At 40.0% G+C, this 22,310-nt stretch overlaps 1 protein-coding gene across 1 annotated transcript in view; it reads right to left on the bottom strand.

Annotated features, from left to right (window-relative positions):
* Positions 1 to 22,310, bottom strand: part of LOC111968271 (CUB and sushi domain-containing protein 1-like) — a 441,455-nt gene that overhangs the window by 304,897 nt on the left and 114,248 nt on the right. The window contains exon 2 of the mRNA XM_070444995.1: positions 11,024 to 11,240. Within this exon, the coding sequence (XP_070301096.1) occupies positions 11,024 to 11,240 (217 nt within the window). The remainder of the gene's footprint in view (positions 1 to 11,023; positions 11,241 to 22,310) is intronic.

Below are 22,310 nucleotides of genomic sequence, written 5' to 3'. Positions count from 1 at the left end.
ATGGGATTCTAATTCAAGACTCATATTTCATATCCACCACCTTTAACCAGTTTGTTGTTGACTCTGTCAGGGAACTGGCTAAAAGATTTTCAACCAAAACCACAGTTCTCATAGACAATAATAAACCAATTTTCACAATTCCTGAAATCTCAGCGTCAGCAGTGGACAGTATTATTAGCTTCTTCAGGAGCTCTAAAACAAAATATGTATTTGGTCTAGACACTGTATTCCTGAAGAGACACAAATATTCRCTGATTGTCCCTATTGTACATCTAGTTAATCTGTCCATCAAATATGGGTTCTTCCCCAATGCTTGGAAGTCTGCAGCAGTGATACCTGTTTTAAAATCTGGTGACCCAACACTGGTGGAAAATTACCAACCTATAAGCATTCTTCCAATGCTATCAAAAGTATCTGAAAGATGGGTGGCTGATCATCTGACTGATCACCTCATRCTGGGCAACTCAATACATCAAATGCCATTCGGTTTCAGAACTAACCATTCTACCGAAACAGCCAATTGCTATTTTCTGGAGTGCATTAAATCTATACTGGACATAGGTGGTGAAGTCGGCCAGTCTTTTTGGATCTTAAAAAGACCTTTGATACTGMGAATCATGAGGTCCTCGTATCCAAACTATCCYCCCTTACTGTGTCCACTGAAGTTATTAGTTGGATGTATTCCTATCTGACAAACAGAAGTCAAAGGGTTCGTCTGGGGGACACTCAGTCGGACTCTCTTTACTATAACATTAGGGTCCCATAAGGGTCAATATTAGGCTCCCTTCTGTTTACCATCTATATAAATGATCTCCCACTTACTTGCCCACAAGTTAAGATGTAGATGTARGCAGCCAAAACAGTTCTGTATYWACACTCAAAAAATAAATAACTAGTTGTAAACAAGTTAACTGAAAATATGCTACATATTTCTAAATMGATGACTAATTCTTGCCTGTATTAAAATATCGACAAGACTGTTTGTATGTACTTCTCTAAGAAATCCATTGATTCTTCCCAACGAGCTGTTCTTGTTAATTGGATGTAATGTAATGTATTTGTAGTTTGTATTGTTTTAGTGACTATTTGTATAGTGGCTGTGTTAAGGCCCTTTCCTGCAAAGGTACTACAGGTGCAAATTAGCTTTTGGCTAACCTCGGGTCATTGACATACAGTTGAAGTCGGAAGTTTACATAAACTTAGGTTTGGAGTATTAAAACTCGTTTTTCAACCACTCCACAAATTTCTTGTTAACAAACTATAGTTTTGGCACTACTTTGTGCATGACACAAGTCATTTTTCCAACAATTGTGTACAGTCTGATTATTTCACTTATAATTCACAGTATCACAATTCTAGTGGGTGAGAAGTTTACATACACTAAGTTGACTGTGCCTTTAAACAGCTTAGAAAATTCCAGAAAATTATGTCATGGCTTCAGAAACTTCTGATAGGCTAATTGACATTATTTGAGTCCAATTGGAGGTGTACCTGTGGATGTATTTCAAGGCTACCTTCAAACTCAGTGCCTCTTTGCTTGACATCATGGGAAAATCAAAAGGAATCAGTCAAGACCTCAGACAATAATGTTTAGACCTCCACAAGTCTGGTCCATCCTTGGGAGCAATTTCCAAACCGCTGAAAGTACCACGTTCACCTGTACAAACAATAGTATGCAAGTATAAACATCATGGGACTACGCAGCCATCATACCGCTCAGGAAGGAGACGCGTTCTGTCTCCTAGAGATGAACGTACTTTGGTGTGAAAAAGTGCAAATCAATCCCCAGAACAACAGCAAAGGACCTTGTGAAGATGCTGGCGGAAACAGGTACAAAAGTATCTATATCCACAGTAAAACGAGTCCTATACCGACATAACCTGAAAGGCTGCTCAGCAAGGAAGAAGCCACTGCTCCAAAACCGCCATAAAAAAGCCAGACTACATTTTGCAACTGCACAAGAGGACAAATATTGTACTTTTTGAGAAAATGTCCTCTGGTCTGATGAAACAAAAATAGAACTGTTTGGCCATAATGAACATTGTTATGTATGGAAGAAAAAGGGGGAGGCTCGCAAGCCGAAGAACACCATCCCAACCGTGAAGCACGGGGGTGACAGCATCATGTTGTGGGGATGCTTTGCTGCAGGTGGACTGGTGCACTTCACAAAATAGATGGCATCATGAGGAAAGAAAATTATGTGGATATGTTGTTTCAACATCTCAAGACATCAGTCAGGAAGTTAAAGCTTGGTTGCAAATGGGTCTTCCAAATGGACAATGACCCCAAGCATATTTCCAAAGTTGTGGCAAAATGGCTTAAGGACAACAAAGTCAAAGTATTGGAGTGGCCATCACAAAGCCCTGACCTCAATCCTATAGAAAATTTGTGGGTAGAACTGAAAAAGCGTGTGCGAGCAAGGAGGCCTACAAACCTGACTCAGTTACACCAGCTTTGTCAGGAGGAATGGGCCAAAATTCACCCAACTTATTGTGGGAAGCTTGTGGAAGGCTATCTGAAACGTTTGACCCAAGTTAAACATTTTAAAGGCAATGCTACCAAATACTAATTGGGTGTATGTAAACTTCTGARCCACTGGGAATGTGATGAAAGAAATAAAAGCTGAAAGAAATCATTCTCTACTATTATTCTGATATTTCACATCCTTAAAATAAAGTGGAGATCTTAACTGACCTAAGACAGGGAATTTTTACTGGATTAGATGTCAGGAATTGTGAAAAACTGAGTTTAAATGTATTTGGCTWAGGTCTATGTAAACTTCCGACTTCAACTGTAGGTAATATCACCTACACAACATTTTCACTTCAACTGTAAATAGTGGAGGCCTGTCTCAGCCTCCAGTATTTATGCTGCAATAGTTTATGTGTTGGGGGGCTGGGGGTTGGGGGTCAGTCTGTTATTTCTGGAATATTTCTCCTGTCTTATCCGGTTTCCTGTGTGCATTTAAGTATGCTCCCTCTAATTCTCTCTCTCTTTTTTCTTTTTCTCTTTCTCTTTCTCGCTCTCTTCTCTCGGAGGACCTGAGCTCTAAGACCATGCCTCAGGACTATCTGGCCTGATGACTCCTTGCTGTCCCCAGTCCACCTGGTCATGCTGCTGCTCCAGTTTCAACTGTTCTGCCTGCGGCTARGGAACCCTGACCTGTTCACTGGACGTGCCTCCTTGTCCCGGACCTGCTGTTTTGGACTCTCTCTCTACCGCACCTGCTGTCTCTAACTCTGAATGATCAGCTATGAATAGCCAACTGACATTTACTCCTGAGGTGCTGCCCTMRTGCACCCTCTACAACCACTGTGATTATTATTATCTGACCCTGCTGGTCATCTATGAACATTTGAACATCTTGTCCATGTTCTGTTATAATCTCCACACGGCACAGTCAGAAGAGGACAGGCCACCCCTAAGAGCCTGGTTCCTCTCTAGGTTTCTTCCTAGGTTCCGGCCTTTCTAGGGACTTTTTCCTAGCCACCGTGCTTCTACATCTGCATTGCTTGCTGTTTTGGGTTTTAGGCTGGGTTTCAGTACAGCACTTTGTGACATTGGCTGATGTAAAAAGGGCTTTATAAATACACTTGATTGATTGATTGATTGTTGCATTATTGTAATATTGATGTTGATTCATGTGCATTGTCCCCTATAAATGCATAAATACAATAAAATAAAATATTTGCATGTCCTTTTAAACATTGTTATCTTGACCTTGAACGCTGTACACCAGTTTATTAGGTACACCACCCGGTTCACAAAAATGGTTCACTCCTACAGACAGGGAAGGGGATACCTCATCGGTTGCACAACCYAAATGTGTCTTCTGTGGGGGGCTGCCTTGATCGACGTCATCGGCGCCCGGGGAGCAGTTGTTGTGGGGGTTAACTGCCTCGCTCAAGGGCAGAACTGTCGATTTTTCCACCTTGCCGTCTCAGGGATTCTAAAAAGCAACCTTTCAGTTACTCTCCCAATGCTCTAATTGCTAGGCTACCTGCTGCCAGTGAGTGACGTGGTCGTGGCTTGCTATATAAAACAGGCAGACAGGCATCGAGGCATTCAGTTACTGTTTAATTGAACYTTATAATGGGCAAAACAAATGACCTAAGCGACTTTGAGCGTGGTTTGATCGTCGGTGCCAGGCGTGCCGGTTCCAATGTCTCAAAAACGGTCGGTTCCTAGGATTTTAATGCACGACAGTGTCTAGTTTACCGAGAATGGTGCGACAAACAAAAAACATCCAGTCAACAGCAGTTCTGTGGGCAAAAACAGCATATTGATGAGAGGTTGAAGAAGAATGGCAAGAATCGTGCAAACTTACAGGCATGCTACAAACAACCACACCGGGTTCCACTCCTATCAACTAAAAACTGAGGAATGGCTGGTCCAACGAATCCCGGTTCCTGTTGCGTCAGGAGGATTTGGCGTAAACAGCAGAGTCCATGGTCCAATCCTGCCTGGTGTCAAAGGTACAGGCTGGTGGTGTAACGGAGTGGGGAATGTTTTCCTGGTACGCGTTAGGTCCCTTGATACCAATTGAYCAATGTTTGAACGTTTCCGACACCTTGTAGAATCCAAGCACCAAATAATTCAGGCTGTTCTGGAGGCAAAGGGGGGTCCGACCTGGTACTAGATGGGTGTACTAATTAACTGGCAATGTACTGAGTGTATAATGAAATGCATATTTATCGTCAGCTTGGTATTTTAACACTGGCCWKGAGACTGACTGACATTTTAATTGATCTATGGCTCTGAAGAGTTACAGATAGCGCAATAGAAAATGAAAGGTAAATTCAGATTGAGCTAACATATGCAGTTTTTACCGTGAATGCAGTCTCCACCAACGCAGGAACTTTGCCTTTAAATTTCAATCGCACTGTAAAGCTGAACTTCCGCGATACGGATTGAATAAAGCCCAAGTAATGCTACAGGGCACAGCTACTGTATGCACTTGAAATTCAAACGTAACTTCCTTATTCATATCCTCCTGTACGACACTTCCACAAAGCTTGGTTTGCATTTTGCATGGGCAGATTGGGCAGAGGGATGACGGATACAAATCCAGAGAGAGCACACATGACTTATAACCCAGCAGGTTGTTTRGGGTGGGTGGAGTTCGCCTGCGATTTCAAGCCATTTGTTGTGAAACGTTTCACTGAATGTATTGCTCTGAGCAAAGGCTAAGCCAAGCGAGCTGAATCGAGTGCAACCAGAGTCAAGGAAATCTAGCAATGTCCAACAAGCACAGATTCTAAAGACATGTTGCACTTAGACATTGAATTGGACAGACGCTTTTAGAATTTACATTAAGGCATTGCCAACTAAGTCACGTGTGTTCAGTGTCACAGACTCCCCACTATAGGTTCATATTGACAGGTTTTCTACAGATTTGTGGATACATCACGACACCCATCTGTTCACTTCCATTTTAAAACTAAACAGTCAATCAATATTAGCTTAATACTGTTTCAGGTTTTGTATTTTCAATGTCTCAGATCATTAAGATAAGATTACGATTGTCAGGACGTCCATTAAGGATTTGGGCTAATATGAACTTTATAACACACACATACGCACGCACACACACACGTTAAGGTTAATAAAATTATAAACTAAGGGAGGGGCTGGATGAAATATAATCATTCTCTGAAGGAAGTTGATATACAACGTGAAGATGACTTCATTACTTGATTCCTTTTTGTGATATTTTGTATCATAATCCTAATGACTATATCAACTCTTTTTCATTTTTAAGAGGATCGAGCAGTATGGATTTTTAAGAAGTTCATTAAGCTTATGTGAACAGCCTGTGAATAGAAAATGAATGAGATGGCATAAAACCAACCAAGAATGGCTTATTTTATGTACAAACAGCGAAAGTGCTATGATGCACAGTAAAGTATGTAGTATTTCTAGAAACAGTAAGAGATCTAAAGCTATAATTAACACCAGTCTCTCTTAGCGACACTGCATGGCCTACATATTAGCCCTGTAGTGAAACTGCAGAACTAAGGCCTATACCTTTAAATCTGCAATACAACAGTCTCTATCTTTAGCTTTGGTAAGTACACAAACCCATGTAAAACACAACTGAACGCATACTTAAAACACAACTGAACGCATACTTAAAACACAACTGAACGCATACTTAAAACACAACTGAACGCATACCTAAAACACAACTGAACGCATATGTAAAGCACAACTGAACGCATACATAAAGCGCAGCTGAACGCATACTTAAAGCACAACTGAACGCATACTTAAGCACAACTGAACGCATACCTAAAGCACAACGGAATGCATACCCAAAGCACAACTGAACGCATACTTAAGCACAACTGAACGCATACTTAAAGCACAACTGAACGCATACTTAGAGCACAACTTGAAGCGCATCCTAAATGCACAAATTGAATGCATACTTAAAGCACAACTGAACACATACTTAAAGCACAACTGACGCATACCTAAGCACAAGGAACACATACCTAAAGCACAACTGAACGCATACTTAAGCACAACTGAACGCATACTTAAAGCACAACTGAACGCATACTTAAGGCAAAACTGAACGCATAACCTAAAGCAGCAACGGAACGCATACTTAAAGCACAACTGAACGCATACTTAAAGCACAACTGAACGCATACCTAAAGCACAACGGAACGCATACCTAAAGCACAACTGAACGCATACTTAAGCACAACTGAACACATACTTAGAACACAACTGAATGCATGTACTGCACTATACTGTGATGAGGTAAGCACCAGTGCATTGTCTCCATCTCCAATCAGGAAGAGTTACTCTTTGTCAGGCCATATGCATATGTCAGGTATTTATCTCTAAATATGTTCCCTCTCTGAACAGYCCACATTAAGCATCTGCACAGAATCCCTTCCAGTCTATCTGTCTGCAGCTAGTTCAGTACCAGATTAAATGAGACCTCAAATCCATTGGCATGCTGTTGTTGTTTTTTGCATCTGCATTAGGCCACTTTCTTTCAGCATACAAAATGGCAAAACACAATAATGATAATAATGATAAGGATAAACATCATCCTCACCATCACCATCATCATCATTATATATCAATAATAACAGTAGTAGTGGTTTTACTATAGCTACTCCACATTCTGCTACTTGTGCAAGCCCAGACAGTCCATCGGTCTGCTACTTGTGCAAGCCCAGACAGTCCATTGGTCTGCTACTTGTGCAAGCCCAGGCAGTCCATTGGTCTGCTACTTGTGCAAGCCCAGGCAGTCCATTGGTCTGCTACTTGTYCAAGCCCAGGCAGTCCATTGTTCTTCCACTTGTGCAGGCTCAAGCAGTCCATTGGATTTCATAGACATGACAGTAAGGGGCTACAGTGCCTTCAGAAAGTATTCATACCCCTTGACATTTTCCACATATTTTGTTGTGTTACATTCTGAATTTAAAATGTATTCAATTTAGATTTTGGGGTCACTGGCCTACACACAATACTCCATAATGTCAAAGTACAATTATGTTTTTTTTTACTAGTTAATTCAAAATGAAAAGCTAAAACGTCTTGAGTCAATACTGCCCTACCAATAGCGTGGAACTAAGAAAAAGGGCTTTAATTTACATTTAATTTACATTTACATTGAAAAGCATACAGCTTACTCAGTTGCCGGAGGGGAAGGACATTTTTCTCCAACTGCATTGTTGGTTAAGGGCTTGTAAGTAAGCATTTCATGGTAAGGTCTACAACTGTTGTATTCGGCGCATGTGACAAATACATTTATTTTAATTTTATTTGAAACCTCTCAGGGATTTCACCATGAGGTCTATGGTGTCTTTAAAACAGTTKATGGCTGTGATAGGAGAAAACTGTGGATGGATCAACAACATTGTAGTTACTCCACAATACTAATCTAACTGACAGCGTGAAAAGAAGGAAGCCTGTACAGAATAAAAATATTCCAAAACATGCAAGGCACTAAAGCGATACTACAAAAAATGTGGCAAAGCAATTAAGTTCACTTTTGTCCTGAATACAAAGTGTAATGTTTGGGGCAAATCCAACGCAACACACTAATGAGTACCACTCTCCATATTTTCAAGCAGAGTGGTGGCTGCATCATGTTATGGGTATGCTAATAATCATTAAGGACTGGGMAGTTTTTCAGGATAAAAAATWAARGTAATGGASCTAAGCACAGACAAAGTCCTGGAGGAAAACCTGGTTCAGTCTGCTTTCCACTTGACACTGGGAGATGAATTCACCTTTCAGCAGGACAATAACCTAAAACACAAGGCCAAATCTACACTGGAGTTTCTTACCAAGAAGACAGTGAATGTTCCGGAGTGGCCGAGTTACAGTTTTGACTTAAATCTACTTGAAAATCTATTGCAAGACCTGAAAATGGTTGTCTTGCAATGGTCAACAACCAATTTAATTATGGGCACAATCCAGGTGTGGAAAGCTCTTCGAGATTTACCCAGAAAGACTTACAGAAAACTGTAATCYCTGCCAAATATGCTTCTATAAAGTATTGACTCAGAAGTGWGAATACTTACATGTATGTCTATTAAATATTTCTGTATTCCATGTTCAACAAATTTGCTAACATTTCTAAAAACATGTTTTCATGTTGTCATTATCGTGTATTGTGTGTAGATGGGTGAGGAAAATATATATTTAAACCATTTTGAATTCAGGCTGAAACAAAATGTGGAATAAGTCAAGAGCTATGAATACATTCTGAAGGCACTGTATAAACTTAATAGGCTTCTCGTTACCTCCTAGACTTCTGCTTGCAACAGCAGAATGCATGTTACATCTGCGTCATTATACTAGGTCCTATGCATGGAATCACATTGAGCGGGTGCTGCCTAACACTTTCTATTAATTAAGTAAGTAGCCTTGGCTTGTGCAAGACGGAACGGCTTGCCAGATCCCATTTTAGAGTCTTTGGTTTGACTCGACCAGGGAATCGAACTCCCGACATTCCAATCTCAGGGTGAACACTCAAACCACAATGGCACTGAGTTGATCAACACTTTCTATTACCACTCACATCATTTACTTTGTAAATACTYTGAAACCAAGGTAAATACAAGGGAATCGAACTGGCTTGCCTAGTTAAATAAAGGTTAAATAAAATGAATAAATAAAATAAAAAATACTTTTCAGCAGCAAAAGTTTATCTTCAACCTCTTTATGCAAATAGTTGTGTTAATCATCTGTTACTTAAAGCATTCTGCATCTAATTAAAGCCATTCCGTTTTCACTTGGAACACAAGTATTTTGAGATTGCCTTTATTGATTGCAGGTTCCCATTATTCACTTCAATACCTAGAGGATGCCCTCCGTACCAACCTATCGGCATACTTCAAACCTGGTAAGTGCAACATTGGCAACCACAGGGATGCTGTTTAGTCTGCATGTCATTACAAATGTTCACTTGTTTCAGAAGTTTTGAGTTAATTGTCTCTTTTATGGCAAGATAGACTCACTGTGGTACTTTAAGTACAGTTGGGAATGAATGAATGCCTTTTTAACACCAYTAGAACTGTTCAGTGGGTACACAGGAATGTTCAACACAACAAAACTAAAATGCGTAGCACAATAGCACAAAAATCTATATAGTGAAATAAGCTGTCATGTCAGCATGTACAGTGCCTTCAGAAAGTATTCATACCCCTTGTCTTATTCCACATTTAGTTGTGTTACAGCCTGATTTCAAAATTGATTAATTATAGTCCGGTCCTCCTTCTCATCTTCYCGCTGTCCTTCTCAAACTGAACAGAACAGAGGCTATAGGCTATCCCTCACGCAAGAGAGTGCATTTRTTGGACTAGGCGTTCTAAAAAAATATTTTGGGYAAAAAACTTTGACTCTCCTCATGAACTTCCACCTACAGAACTTCCACCTTCCCTACACAGCACTGCCATAGGTTTAGCATCACATAAAAACGTGTTTGATCAGCAAGAGCAGAGCAGGCCGAGCTCAGGGTTAGAATATCCATTGCAGTGTGTMATGCTGCCTTGTTTTATTTACTCCATCCCAGCATCTATCTTTGAAATATAACTTTGTTCTGTGCTTCTCCGAGCATGCACTTCGTAGCCTATAGCCTATAGGCTATGGATTATTTTATGGAGACCACACTAAATAGTCTATAGGTGCAATTGATATTGCGTGCCCAGCGGAGAATCATAGATGAGGGGCAGCATCGGGCACACATCAATATATAGCTTAATAAGCAAATAATTGTTAAACACTGAGAAATATTGAAATTTCATCAATTGCAAATTATTTGACCCTCCTCTAGACTCGATATTTAAAAAATCTAAACCGCCCCRTTGACTGAAATTGAAAAAGCCTGATCCTCCCCCATTTTCCTCCAGGTAACCTTTTTGTAAATTTCGAARCGTCCCTAATTAATAACTTAACCGTGTTCAAAGGAATATTCWATGTCTGCTTTGTTATTTATTTTACCCATCTACTAATAGATGCCCTTCTTTGCAAGGCATTGAAAAACCTCCCTGGTGTTTGTGGTTGAATCTGTGTCTGAAATTCACTGCTCGACTGAGGGACCTTACAGATAATTGTATGTGTGGGGTACGGAGATGAGTTAGTCATTCAAAAAGCATGCTTTTTATTTTATTTTTTATTGCACACAGAGTGAGTCCATTCAACTTATTATGTGACTTGTTAAGCACATTTTTCCTCCTAAACCTATTTAGGCTTGCCATAACAAAGGTGTTGAATGCTTATTTGACTCAAGACATTTGAGCTTTTTTCATTTTTTCTATTTAAACCAGTGACAGAAATCTAAATGTAATCAATTTTAACTTCAGGCTGTAACACCACAACATTTTGACAACTTGACATTGCTAGCGCCACACCGAACCACTAATGTTACAACAATACAGTAGCACTAAAATCAAATGAACYCAAAACCAAGCCATTGTTAAGAAATGTTCTCAGATCACCACCCAGTAGACCTACATAGAAAAATGCATGTGGGTAAGTAAGAGTCTGTTACCTCATTTTCAGGTTTCCTGGCTGTGGTTGTCCGTCATAAATAGAGACGATGTCACAGTCCTCTTCAAGAGCAAAGGTGTGAAATGACAACTGTATCCTGTTTCGTTCTCCTGTGATGATGATCCAGGTACAGTTGGCATAGTTTGGGTAGCCGTGGGGAAAGCCAGGACTCTCTATCGTTCCATTTAGTCCTTGTGCAACACCACCACAAGTTTGGCCTGAGGATAAAATCAAAGACAGACATAAGATATAATATGGATCTTTTAGATGACCAATCTAAGAATTTACACGCTGTAAATTCWGGAATATTATGCATGACTCAGGTGTGAAACAGCTATATATTGTTCTCAAATATGCCACTGAAACAGCATTTCTGTAGCACAACAAAGCACCCCCTTCCATTACCCATTGGAAGCCTCAGGCCTGAACACAAGAACCTCTCTTCACAAACATTAAATATATATGTGTTTGGGTATGTTGACATATGCAAATGTATGGTAAATTTTCCTCGGTGCTCCATTTCACATGTCTCATCTCTCGCTGTGTCATATTGTGAGCAGCATAGGGGGACCTTCCAATATCTTGGCTTATTTATGATTGAAAAGCAGTATGCATGAAAGCGGAGTCATTTTGTATTGTTAACTAACGGACCCAAACTGAAAAGGTACCCAAACCCATTGGCCTTAATCATAATCTTACCTGGAGCAGAAAGAGAACTTGCAATCACTATTCAGAACTGTTCTCCAAGGTGAGAAATACAGCACACACAACAACGCTTGCACACAGCATGATTATACCAAGTCATTATACCTCATCAAAGAGGTGTAGAATCTTTGATGAAAGGAGATTATGCCATTGTCCTTTCAACCTCACAAGCTTTGCAATGAAAGAGTAACAAGGTTAAATCCTGCCATTCTTTGCCAAGAATCATTAGCTTAAAGTAAATAGAGTGTTTCTGCATGTAGATGTCAAGCAATGATTTCAATTAAATATGCTTGTTGCTAATACTCCCAGGCAGACATTTGTGTCAATCCAAAACCACTCATAGAAAAAACACGAGAGTAGCTGTAAGGTTAGCACAATWTTTGATTATCTGCCACTGGAAAACATTGCTCGCAATTTCATATCTGTTGATGTTTTCTAAGAGCATGTTGTTGTTCTAAGAAGCATGTTGTTGTTCTAAGAAGCATGTTGTTGTTCTAAGAAGCATGTTATTATTCTAAGAAGCATGTTATTATTCTTCTAAGATCAGAAGCATTGTTTGTTGTTACTAAGAACCATGTGTTGTTCTAAGAAGCATGTTATGTATTCTAAGAAGCATGTTGTTGTTCTAAGAAAGCATGTTATTATTTCTAAGAAGCATGTTATATTCTTAAAAGCATGTTTTGTTCTAAGAAGCATGTTGTTGTTCTAAGAAGCATGTATTATTCTAAGAAGCATGCTTTTATTTCTAAGAAGCATTGTTGTTGTTCTAAGAAGCATGTTATTATGTTCTAAGAAGCATGTTATTATTCTAAGAAGCATGTGTTGTTGTTCTAAGAAGCATGTTGTTGTTCTAAGAAGCATGTTAGTTATTTCAAGAAGCATTTGTGTTCTAAGAGCATGTTATTATTCTAAGAAGCATGTTGTGTTTTAAGAAGCATGTTGTTGTTCTAAGAAGCATGTTTTTGTTCTAAGAAGCATGTGTGTCTAGCATGTTATATCTCTAAGAAGCATGTTGTTGTTCTAAGAAGCATGTTAATTATTCTAAGAAGCATGTTTTTTCTAAGAGCATGTTGTTGTTCTAAGAAGCATTTGTTGTTTCTAAGGACGCATGTTATTATTCTTAAGAAGCATGTTGTGTTTCTAAGAAGCATGTTGTTGTTCTAAGAAGCATGTTATTATTCTAAGAAGCATGTTGTTGTTCTAAAAAGCATGTTGTTGTTCTAAGAAGCATGTTATTATTCTAAGAAGCATGTTGTTGTTCTAAGAAGCATGTTGTTGTTCTAAGAACTGTTATGTCAGAAATATAAAKAGTCCACAATTGTYTAGTCTAGAGCTCTACATTGATAAATAACAATGGAACTAAAAGCATGGAGGTCTGTTCATATGTAAGAAGAACACAATTTTTGGGAACAAATGAAGATTGAAAAAAATGCTGACTCATCAAAGCTTTGTCAACGCTTCTGAGACAATATTTTGATAAATATGTTACCATCAAAGTACAAAATCAGAAGACCTCTAAAATCATAAGCYGCAATAGAAACTGAAGCACACAACAAAAAACATTTAGCATGAACTCTACCAACCACAGCCATTATATTGGGTGAATGAGACTAATTATACTGTTGTCTGGTAGAAGACATMACTTTCTGTTCTGTTAGTTAAACATGTATCACTTTATGCCAAAACACCATTACTCAGAACATTAGTAATCCGTGAAGGACATGGAAGGTTAAAGAGGGTACTGGTAATTCAGCATTTTATGAAAACGTTTTGTTATGAAGAAGAGGGACATGTTATACCATATTTCTATGTAAAAGTTTGCACTTGTCAAAATGCTTGACTCTGTCAAATGTTTGGTGACAAATAKAACAGAAAGGGCTACAGTAGTTCAATAAGCTTGAGACGGTGTAACCATTTTGTCTCTCTACCATAGCACATTTCACACAAATAAATAGACAGTCTGCAGATGGGACATGCCATCTTTCCAATTTGTTGACACTCTTTGAGCACATCAAATGTGCCTAAAACATGCTCAGGCTGCAACCAGATGCTGCTGGATTTGTTTGATGCTGGACACCCTCAGACATCTGTATTCTGGTCCAATGCACTTTGTGTTTGTACTATAATACTGTAGGTTGGCATTTGGGTTCAGGACCATCTGTGTTGGCATATTCTCATCATCTTTTATTTGTTAGCATGACTGATAATCATAAACTCAAATATAACTTGCAGGTCAAAAGCAAGTGCACTGTGATTCATTACCAAAGGCACTATAAATCGCTTATTTGTTTTTCACCACAGACTGTTTTTCCCCCCAGTGCAACATTAATGAGATCCACAACCAGGGATTCATTTTGTCAGGATAATACAGACTAATGCACTAGTTTGAAGTGACAGACAGTAGAGCTGCCCTTGCAGAGGTACAACTTGGTGTGGAACATGAAATACAGCCTTAATTGTGCCACTGATAGCACTCTGTATTGATTCATTAACATTATCACTGCAGTAGCCAACCTGTGGTCGATGGTCAATAAATTCCCACACTTTGCCTCCATAACAACCAAGCAGGGGTCAGCTTTTGAAATAGATAGCATTGAATAAACAGCCATACAACTCCATGAATAAAGAAAGAAAACTGACATCATGATAAATACCCAGTTGGTTGTTGATGAGGGGGGGGCTTGTAGAAGCAATGGCAAATTCTATTTTTATTAATGCACAGTAAACATGCTTCTAGAGGTCACTCCAATAAGTGATCACAGCATGCATGTGTTAGAACAGGGACATCCTGTGCCYTTCAGAAAAACACCAATCAGTACAAGACCACTTCTGCTGAAATAAGTTATCTACTTCACTGGCTTCATGGTCATCCCTTGGTGCAGTCCATTACAATTATCAATCTACAGACTATCAGTAACATTTCAACGAACTATCTACTAACCCTAACTCGAACCTTAACCCTTATCCTATCCCTAAACTCATCTCCAGTAACACCTAATGACATCATRAAGTGATTTTAACAAATTATGAGTAGGCATTGCCTACTAATTGTCAACCAATTGGTTGATGATGTCATTGGAAACAGTTATCTTCTATCTCTTTTACTACAAAACATAGAAACACGTAAATTTTTCCCACATATTATGTTGATGTGGTGCTGTAGATGATGATGATGATGAATATGAAGTTGAATTTATCATTTTATTTCCCTTTACCCTACCCTACCCTGACTCTAATTTAATCTTTACCCTAACCCTACCCCTGACTCTAACCTTAACCTTTACCCTAACCCTACCCCTGACTCTAACCTTAACCTTACCCTAACCCTAGCCTGACTCTAACCTTTACCCTAACCCTAGCCCTGACTCTAACCTTTTACCTAACCCTAACCCTACCCCTGACTCTAACCCTAACCTTAACCTTTACCCTAACCCAAGCCCTGACTCTAACCTTAATCTTTACCCTAACCCTACCCCTGACTCTAACCTGAAACCTTTCCCCTAACCCTAGCCCTGACTCTAACCTTAACCTTTACCTAACCCTACCCCTGACTCTAACCTTAACCTTTACCCTAACCCTTGCCCTGACTCTACCTTTACCCTAACCCTAGCCCTGACTCTAACCTTTACCCTAACCCTAACCCTACCCCTGACTCTACCCTAACCTTAACCTTTACCCTAACCCAAGCCTGACTCTAACCTTAATCTTTACCCTAACCCTACCCCTGACTCTAACCTGAACCTTTACCCTAACCCTAGCCCTGACTCTAACCTTAACCTTTACCCTAACCCTAACCCTACCCCTGACTCTAACCTTAATCTTTACCCTAACCCTACCCCTGACTCTAACCTTTACCCTAACCCTAACCCTACCCTGACTCTAACCTTAATCTTTACCCTAACCCTACCCCTGACTCTAACCTTAACCTTTACCCTAACCCTAGCCCTACCCCTGACTCTAACCTTAATCTTTACCCTAACCCTACCCCTGACTCTAACCTTAACCTTTACCCTAACTCTACCCCTGACTCTAACCTTAACCTTTACCCTAACCCTACCCTGACTCTAACCTTAATCTTTACCCTAACCCTACCCTGACTCTAACCTTAACCTTTACCCTAACCTACCCTACCCCTGACTCTAACCTTAATCTTTACCCTAACCCTACCCCTGCTCCTAACCTTAACCTTTACCCTAACCCTAACCCTACCCCTGACTCTACCTTAATCTTTACCCTAACCCTACCCCTGACTCTAACCTTAACCTTTACCCTAACCCTTATTCTAAACCTTAGCTTAACCCTAACTGTAACAGTGTAATGATGTTATTCTAACCTCTCATATAAGGTCAGAACCAACTGTGAACACGAATAACATGGCCAGCTACTATTATCAGCAAATCTTCTTGAATACCTTGCCATTTTGACATGAATTTAAGCTTGAAATGAGCCTCTTTTGTAAGCTGGAGAAACATTTCAGRAACCATGCCTGCAAACATTTCCACACACATTTAAGAAAATGCCCATTATTGCAATTGCCATAGATWATCTAACTAACAAATCTAACATCAAGCCAACCAAACAGAATCATATAAGGCAGAGGGGTGGTTTCACACTGCAGTGTTACAATCTAAAGTGTTTTGAGAAGAAGTGGCTTGTGATGTCCTATAATTGTATTGATTATCACACATCAAGATTGTGACACTGTTAAGATGCAGCATTGTGAGTCACTGGAAAAGCAGGAGAATTGAAYATCCATGTTTCAATTACAGTGGACTATGATTTACTGACACAAAATCATGTGAATGACATTTACAAAAAGGAAGAAAAACTATCTCTTACATACATTATCATTTTAATTGTACCTTTATTTAAATAGGCAAGTCAGAAGAACAAATTATTATTTACAATGACGGCCTACCCTAACCAAACCCTTCCCGGACGACGCTGGGCTAATTGTGCGCCACCCTATGGGACTCCCAATCATGGCCAGTTGTGATACAGCCTGGAATCAAACCAGGGTATGTAGTGAGGCCTTTAGCACTGAGATGCAGTGCCTTAGACCGCTGCGCCACTCGGGAGCAGCAATGATTGTTACCATTGTTATTCCTAAATTCTTCCGCGAATGTCAAATATGACGTTGTTGACTGTTTTATTATGAAATGTGAAACGCTAATCTTTTACATTACATTTTTATGTCATTTTTAACAGATTYATCCCCAGAGAAATGACGTTGCCATGAGCAGCACCACAGATATTGAGATGAGCGAGATACAACACTTTGCTCTCAAATAATCACACACAGTATCTGCGCATGTGTAAGGGTTCGCTTCATGCTGTTAGTGTGGTAGCCAATGGACCAKAACAGCGGAGAAGGTGAGCCTTGAGCTACAACAATCTTAGTTGTTACAGAAATTGACCCACTATGATGTTTACATACTGCATCTTCGGCATATCGCTTAGTCTACCTTTWAGGTTATCCGCTTCTTGTTCATAGGATGTATATACATGGCCAAAAGTATCTGAACACCCGTTCAAATTAGTGGATTCAGCTATTTCAGCCACACCCTTTGCTGGCAGGTGTATATAATCYAGCACACAGCCATGCAATCTCCATAGACAAACATTGACAGTAGAATGGCCCCTACTGAAGAGCTCAGTGACTTTCAATGTGGCACCGCCATAGGTGSCAAATTTCTGCCCTGCTAGAGCTGCCCTGGTCAACTGTAAATGCTGTTATTGTGAAGTGGAAACGTCTAGGAGCAACAACGGCTCAGCCGCAAAGTGGTAGGCCACACAAGCTAACAGAACGAACCGACGAGTTTTGAAGCACATAGCGCGTAAAAATCATCTATCCTCAATTGCAACACTCACTACCGAGTTCCAAACTGCCCCTGGAAGCAACGTCAGCACAAGAACATTTAGACGGAAGCTTCAGGAAATTGGTTTCTGTGGCCGAGCAGCAGCACACAAGTCTAAGATCACCATGCGCAATACCAAGTGTTGGCTGGAGCGGTGTAAAACTTGCTGCAATTGGACTCTTGAGCAGTGGAAACGCGTTCTCTGGAGTGATGAATCACGTTTCTCCATCTGGCAGTCCGACGGACGAATCTTGGTTTGGCGGATGCCAGAAGAACGTTACCTGCCTGAATGCATAGTACCAACTGTAAAGTTTGGTGGAGGAGGAATAATGGACTGGGACTGTTTTTCATGGTTCGGGCTGGGCCCCTTAGTTCCAGTGAAGGGAAATCTTAATGCTACAGCATATAATGACATTCTCAACAATTATGTGCTTCAAACTTTGTGGCAACGGTTTGACAATTCCCCAGTGCACAAAGCGAGGTCCATAAAGAAACGTTTGGATGAGATCGGTGTGGAAGAACTTGACTGGCCTACACAGAGACCTGACCTCAACCCCATCTATCACTTTTGGAATGAATTGGAACGCCAACTGCGAGCCAGGCCTAATCACTCAACATCAGTGCCCGACCTCACTAATGCTCTTGTGGCTGAATGGAAGCAAGTCCCTGCAGCAATGTTCCAACATCTTGTGGAAAGCCTTCCCAGCAGAGTGGAGGCTCTTATAGCAGCAAAGGGTGGACCAAGTTTGGACACACCTATTCATTCCAGGGTTTTTCTTTATTTTTACTATTTTCTACATTGTAGAATAATAGTGAAGCCATCAGACTTATGAAATAACACATATGGAATCATGTAGTAACCAAAGAAGTGTTAAACAAATCAAAATAAATGTTATATTTGAAATTCTTCAAAGTAGCACCCTTTGCCTTGATCAGTCAAAACAGAAAATGTGTGTCAGTCTGTCTCTTGTGAAAACAGTGAACAACTTGTGAACATTTTTGAATTTTAATAGCCCTTTGAACACTCTTGCCATTCTCTCAACCAGCTTCACGAGGTAGTCACCTGGAATGCATTTCAATTAACAGATGTGCCTTGTTAAAAGTTCATTTGTGGAATGTTGTCAGGCGGTGGGTGTAGCTGGTGCATGAAGTCAGGCGCAGGAGAGCAGAGATAAGTGAACAACGCACTTTAATTAATGCAAAAGCACAAAGTAACAAACCCAATGTGCGAACAAAATAACGGTTGCCACTAAACACGGGTAAAACAGCACCCGGGAATAAACCAGCCAAAAACGTACCGACCTAACAATAAACAATCACGCACAAAGACATGGGGGAAAACAGGGGGCTAAATACACAACACATAATGAGGGAAATGAAACCAGGTGTGTGGGAAAACAAGACAACACAAATGGAAAATGAAAAATGGCTCAGCGCCAAACATCGCCCGAACAAGGAGAGGCATCGACCTCGGAAGAAGTCGTGATAAATGTATTTTGTTCTTAAAGCATTTGAGACAGTCAGTTGTGTTGTGACAAGGTAGGGGTGATATACAGAAGATAGCCCTATTTGGTAAAATTCCAAGTCCATATTATGGCAAGAACAGCTGAAATAAGCAAAGATAAACGACAGTCCATCGTTACTTTAAGGCATTTTCATTACTTTAAGACATGAAGGTCAGTCAATCCAGAAAATGTCAAGAACTTTGAAAGTTTCTTCAAGTGCAGTCGCAAAAACCATCATGTTCTCATGAGGACCGCAAGAGGAAAGGAAGACAGAAAGTTACCTCTGCTGCAGGGGATAAGTTCATCAGAGTTAACTGAACATCAGATTGTAGCCCAAATAAATGCTTCACAGAGTTCAAAGTAACAGACACATCTCAACATCAACATCATAGTCGAATAGCTGCAAAGAAACCACTACTGAAGGACACGAACAAGAAGAAGAGACTTGCTTAGGCCAAAAAACACAAGCAATGGAAATTAGACCGGTGAATATCTGTCCTTTTGTCTCGAGTCCAAATTTGAGATTTTTGTTCCAACCGCCAAGTCTTTGTGAGACGCAGAGTATGTGAACGGATGATCTCTGCATGTGTGGTTCCCACCATCAAGCGTGGAGGAGGTGGTGTGATGGTGTGGGGGTGCTTTGCTGGTGACTCTGTCTGTGATTTATTTAGAATTCAAGGCACACTTAACAAGCATGGCTACCACAGCATTCTGCATCAATACGCCATCCCATCTAGTTTGCGCTCAGTGGGAATATCATTTGTTTATCAACAGGACAATGACCCAAAACACAACTCCATGCTGTGTTAGGGCTATTTGACCAAGGAGAGTGATGGAGTGCTGCATTAGATGACCTGGCCTCCACAATCACTTGACATCAACCCAATAGAGATGGTTTGGGATGAGTCGGATTGCAGAGTGAAGGAAAAGCAGCCAACAAGTGACCAGCATATGTGGAAACTCCTTCAAGACTATTGGAAAAGCATGCCAGCTGGTTGAGAGAATGCCAAGAGTGTGCAAAGCTGTCATCAAGGCAAAGGGTGGCTACTTTGAAGAATCTAAAATATAAAAAATATTTTGATTTGTTTAACACTTTTTTGGTTACTATATGATTCAACATGTGTTATTTCATAGTTATGATGTCTTCACTATTATTATTGTAATGTCCTGACCAGAGTTCTTATGTGTTTTGCTTGTTTAGTGTTGGTCAGGACGTGAGCTGGGTGGGAATTCTATGTTGTGTGTCTAGTTCGTCTGTTTCTGTGTCCAGCCTAATATGGTTCTCAATCAGAGGCAGCTGTCAATCGTTGTCCCTGATTGAGAATCATATATAGGTGGCTTGTTTTGTGTTGGGGATTGTGGGTGGTTGTTTCCTGTCTCTGTGTTTGTGTTCTGCACCAGATAGGACTGTTTCAGTTTGCCACATTTTGTTATTTTGTTCGTTGTAAGTGTTCACTGTTTTCGTTTAATTAAACATGTTGAGCACTGGCTACGCTGCGTGTTGGTCCGATCCCTGTTTCACCCCCTCTTCTAGTGAAGAGAGGGAAGGCTGCCGTTACAATTATACAATGTAGAAAATAGTAAAAATAAAGAAAAACCCTTGAATGAGTAGGTGTGTCCAAACCTTTGACTGGTACTGTGTCTATGTATATGTATAAATATATATAAAAAACAAGAAGCTTATGAGTTATAGTTATAGCTGCACAGTAATGATTTAACTACACTTCCTATTTAAATAACATTAACCATGTCTGCTGTCTCTCTCCATGCAGTGCATTTTCAGTCATATTTTTACACACCCACACACATACTATAAATAACAGTAGCACAAAATCACAATCTGTAAGGAACACATGAACAATGCATATCAGGAGCCAGAGCAGGGATAAAATAATGTATCTTTTGATGCATTGTTTACATTCAGTTACAGAGTGGAAAAAAAGGAAAATGAAGGATTCTCCCAGTCCATAGATTTAAAAGGTTTGTTGATAGTAGGTTGGACTTAAATAATCACCATGGCAACCGTGAAAGGAACCAASAGCACATATCACAGGAGATGACACCTTCCAGACAAATGCAGGCATTTTTTACCTGCAAACCCTGCTTGCACTGATACCATCAGCCTTCTCCAACTGATCAATTCAAGGTTTCCAAGGTGACAAGCTTAATGTAAATCAAAGAGACTATGAATAAATAAGGTTTGCTGTTCACAAAATTCAAAACAGTGCAGAGGGGGTTTGGGGGGGGACAATGTTTTTTGGTCAMCATGAATTTGTGGATGTCAGTTGTAAGCAGTCCTGATTTTGCTGATTTGGAGTACAGAGGCATTTGAGCCTGGACATTTGGGCCTGCTGAGGCGAGGCAGGTACTTTTTAATTTATTTATTTTTAWTTAACCTTTATTTAATTTTGCTTTATTGTAGTTTTACAAAATCAAATAATGTAGTTGTAATCATCTAAAACGATACTACAGTATATCTTAAATTCCATGGAGAGTGATAGAATAGTGTTTTTGTTACCACACTTATTTCAGACATGATTTATGACATACTGTACTGTGCACAACCAGGAACATTCTACATTTCCAGCCGTTGTTTCACATTGTTAGCTGTAAGTTAGTATCGCGTCACCAGACTCCATAGTTTCATATTAGTCTACATGTAACTTTGGCCGAGCGAGTTTAGCTGTAGGTGAATGCTGTTTCACGCTGGGTTGCATGCTAGCAGAACAGAACGTCATATGTGAAGTTGACAACAGAGGTCACAGGTCTGTCTCATGTCGATTCAATGATAACAAATTGTTCTACAAGCTAGAACTCCTGAAAACAGGTTAAACACATACTGACTCAGCTCAGGGCACTGKCAGCTATATGTCACACCTTGGCATATGACCCAGTGGCACATGTCTTTGCACTTCTACCAAAGTGATATCCCTCCAAAGACATTGTTCTATTGTACACAAAGGTTAGATGAAAAGGTTGACTGTACTGGCGTAGCCACAGATTTTCTTTTGACATTACATGCAATTTAAAAGATAGCAAGTATTCTTTGCCTTATTCCTCAACAAAGTGTTATGAGACAAGATTCAAGCTTAAATATGTTAGTGTTCATCTTCATAAGACTGATTGTGTTTGATACTAAACGATACTGCTCTAGATCACTTCACTGTTTCACAGAGGAATTTTCACTCACTAAGTTCACATATAAGTCACGTCTTCGTAC

The sequence above is a fragment of the Salvelinus sp. IW2-2015 genome, linkage group LG8, assembly GCF_002910315.2.
Source record: "Salvelinus sp. IW2-2015 linkage group LG8, ASM291031v2, whole genome shotgun sequence".
In the NCBI taxonomy this organism is placed as follows: Eukaryota; Metazoa; Chordata; class Actinopteri; order Salmoniformes; family Salmonidae; genus Salvelinus; species Salvelinus sp. IW2-2015.
The sequence above is the reverse complement of the archived record's forward strand: the minus strand, read 5'-3'. Positions and strand labels throughout refer to the sequence as shown.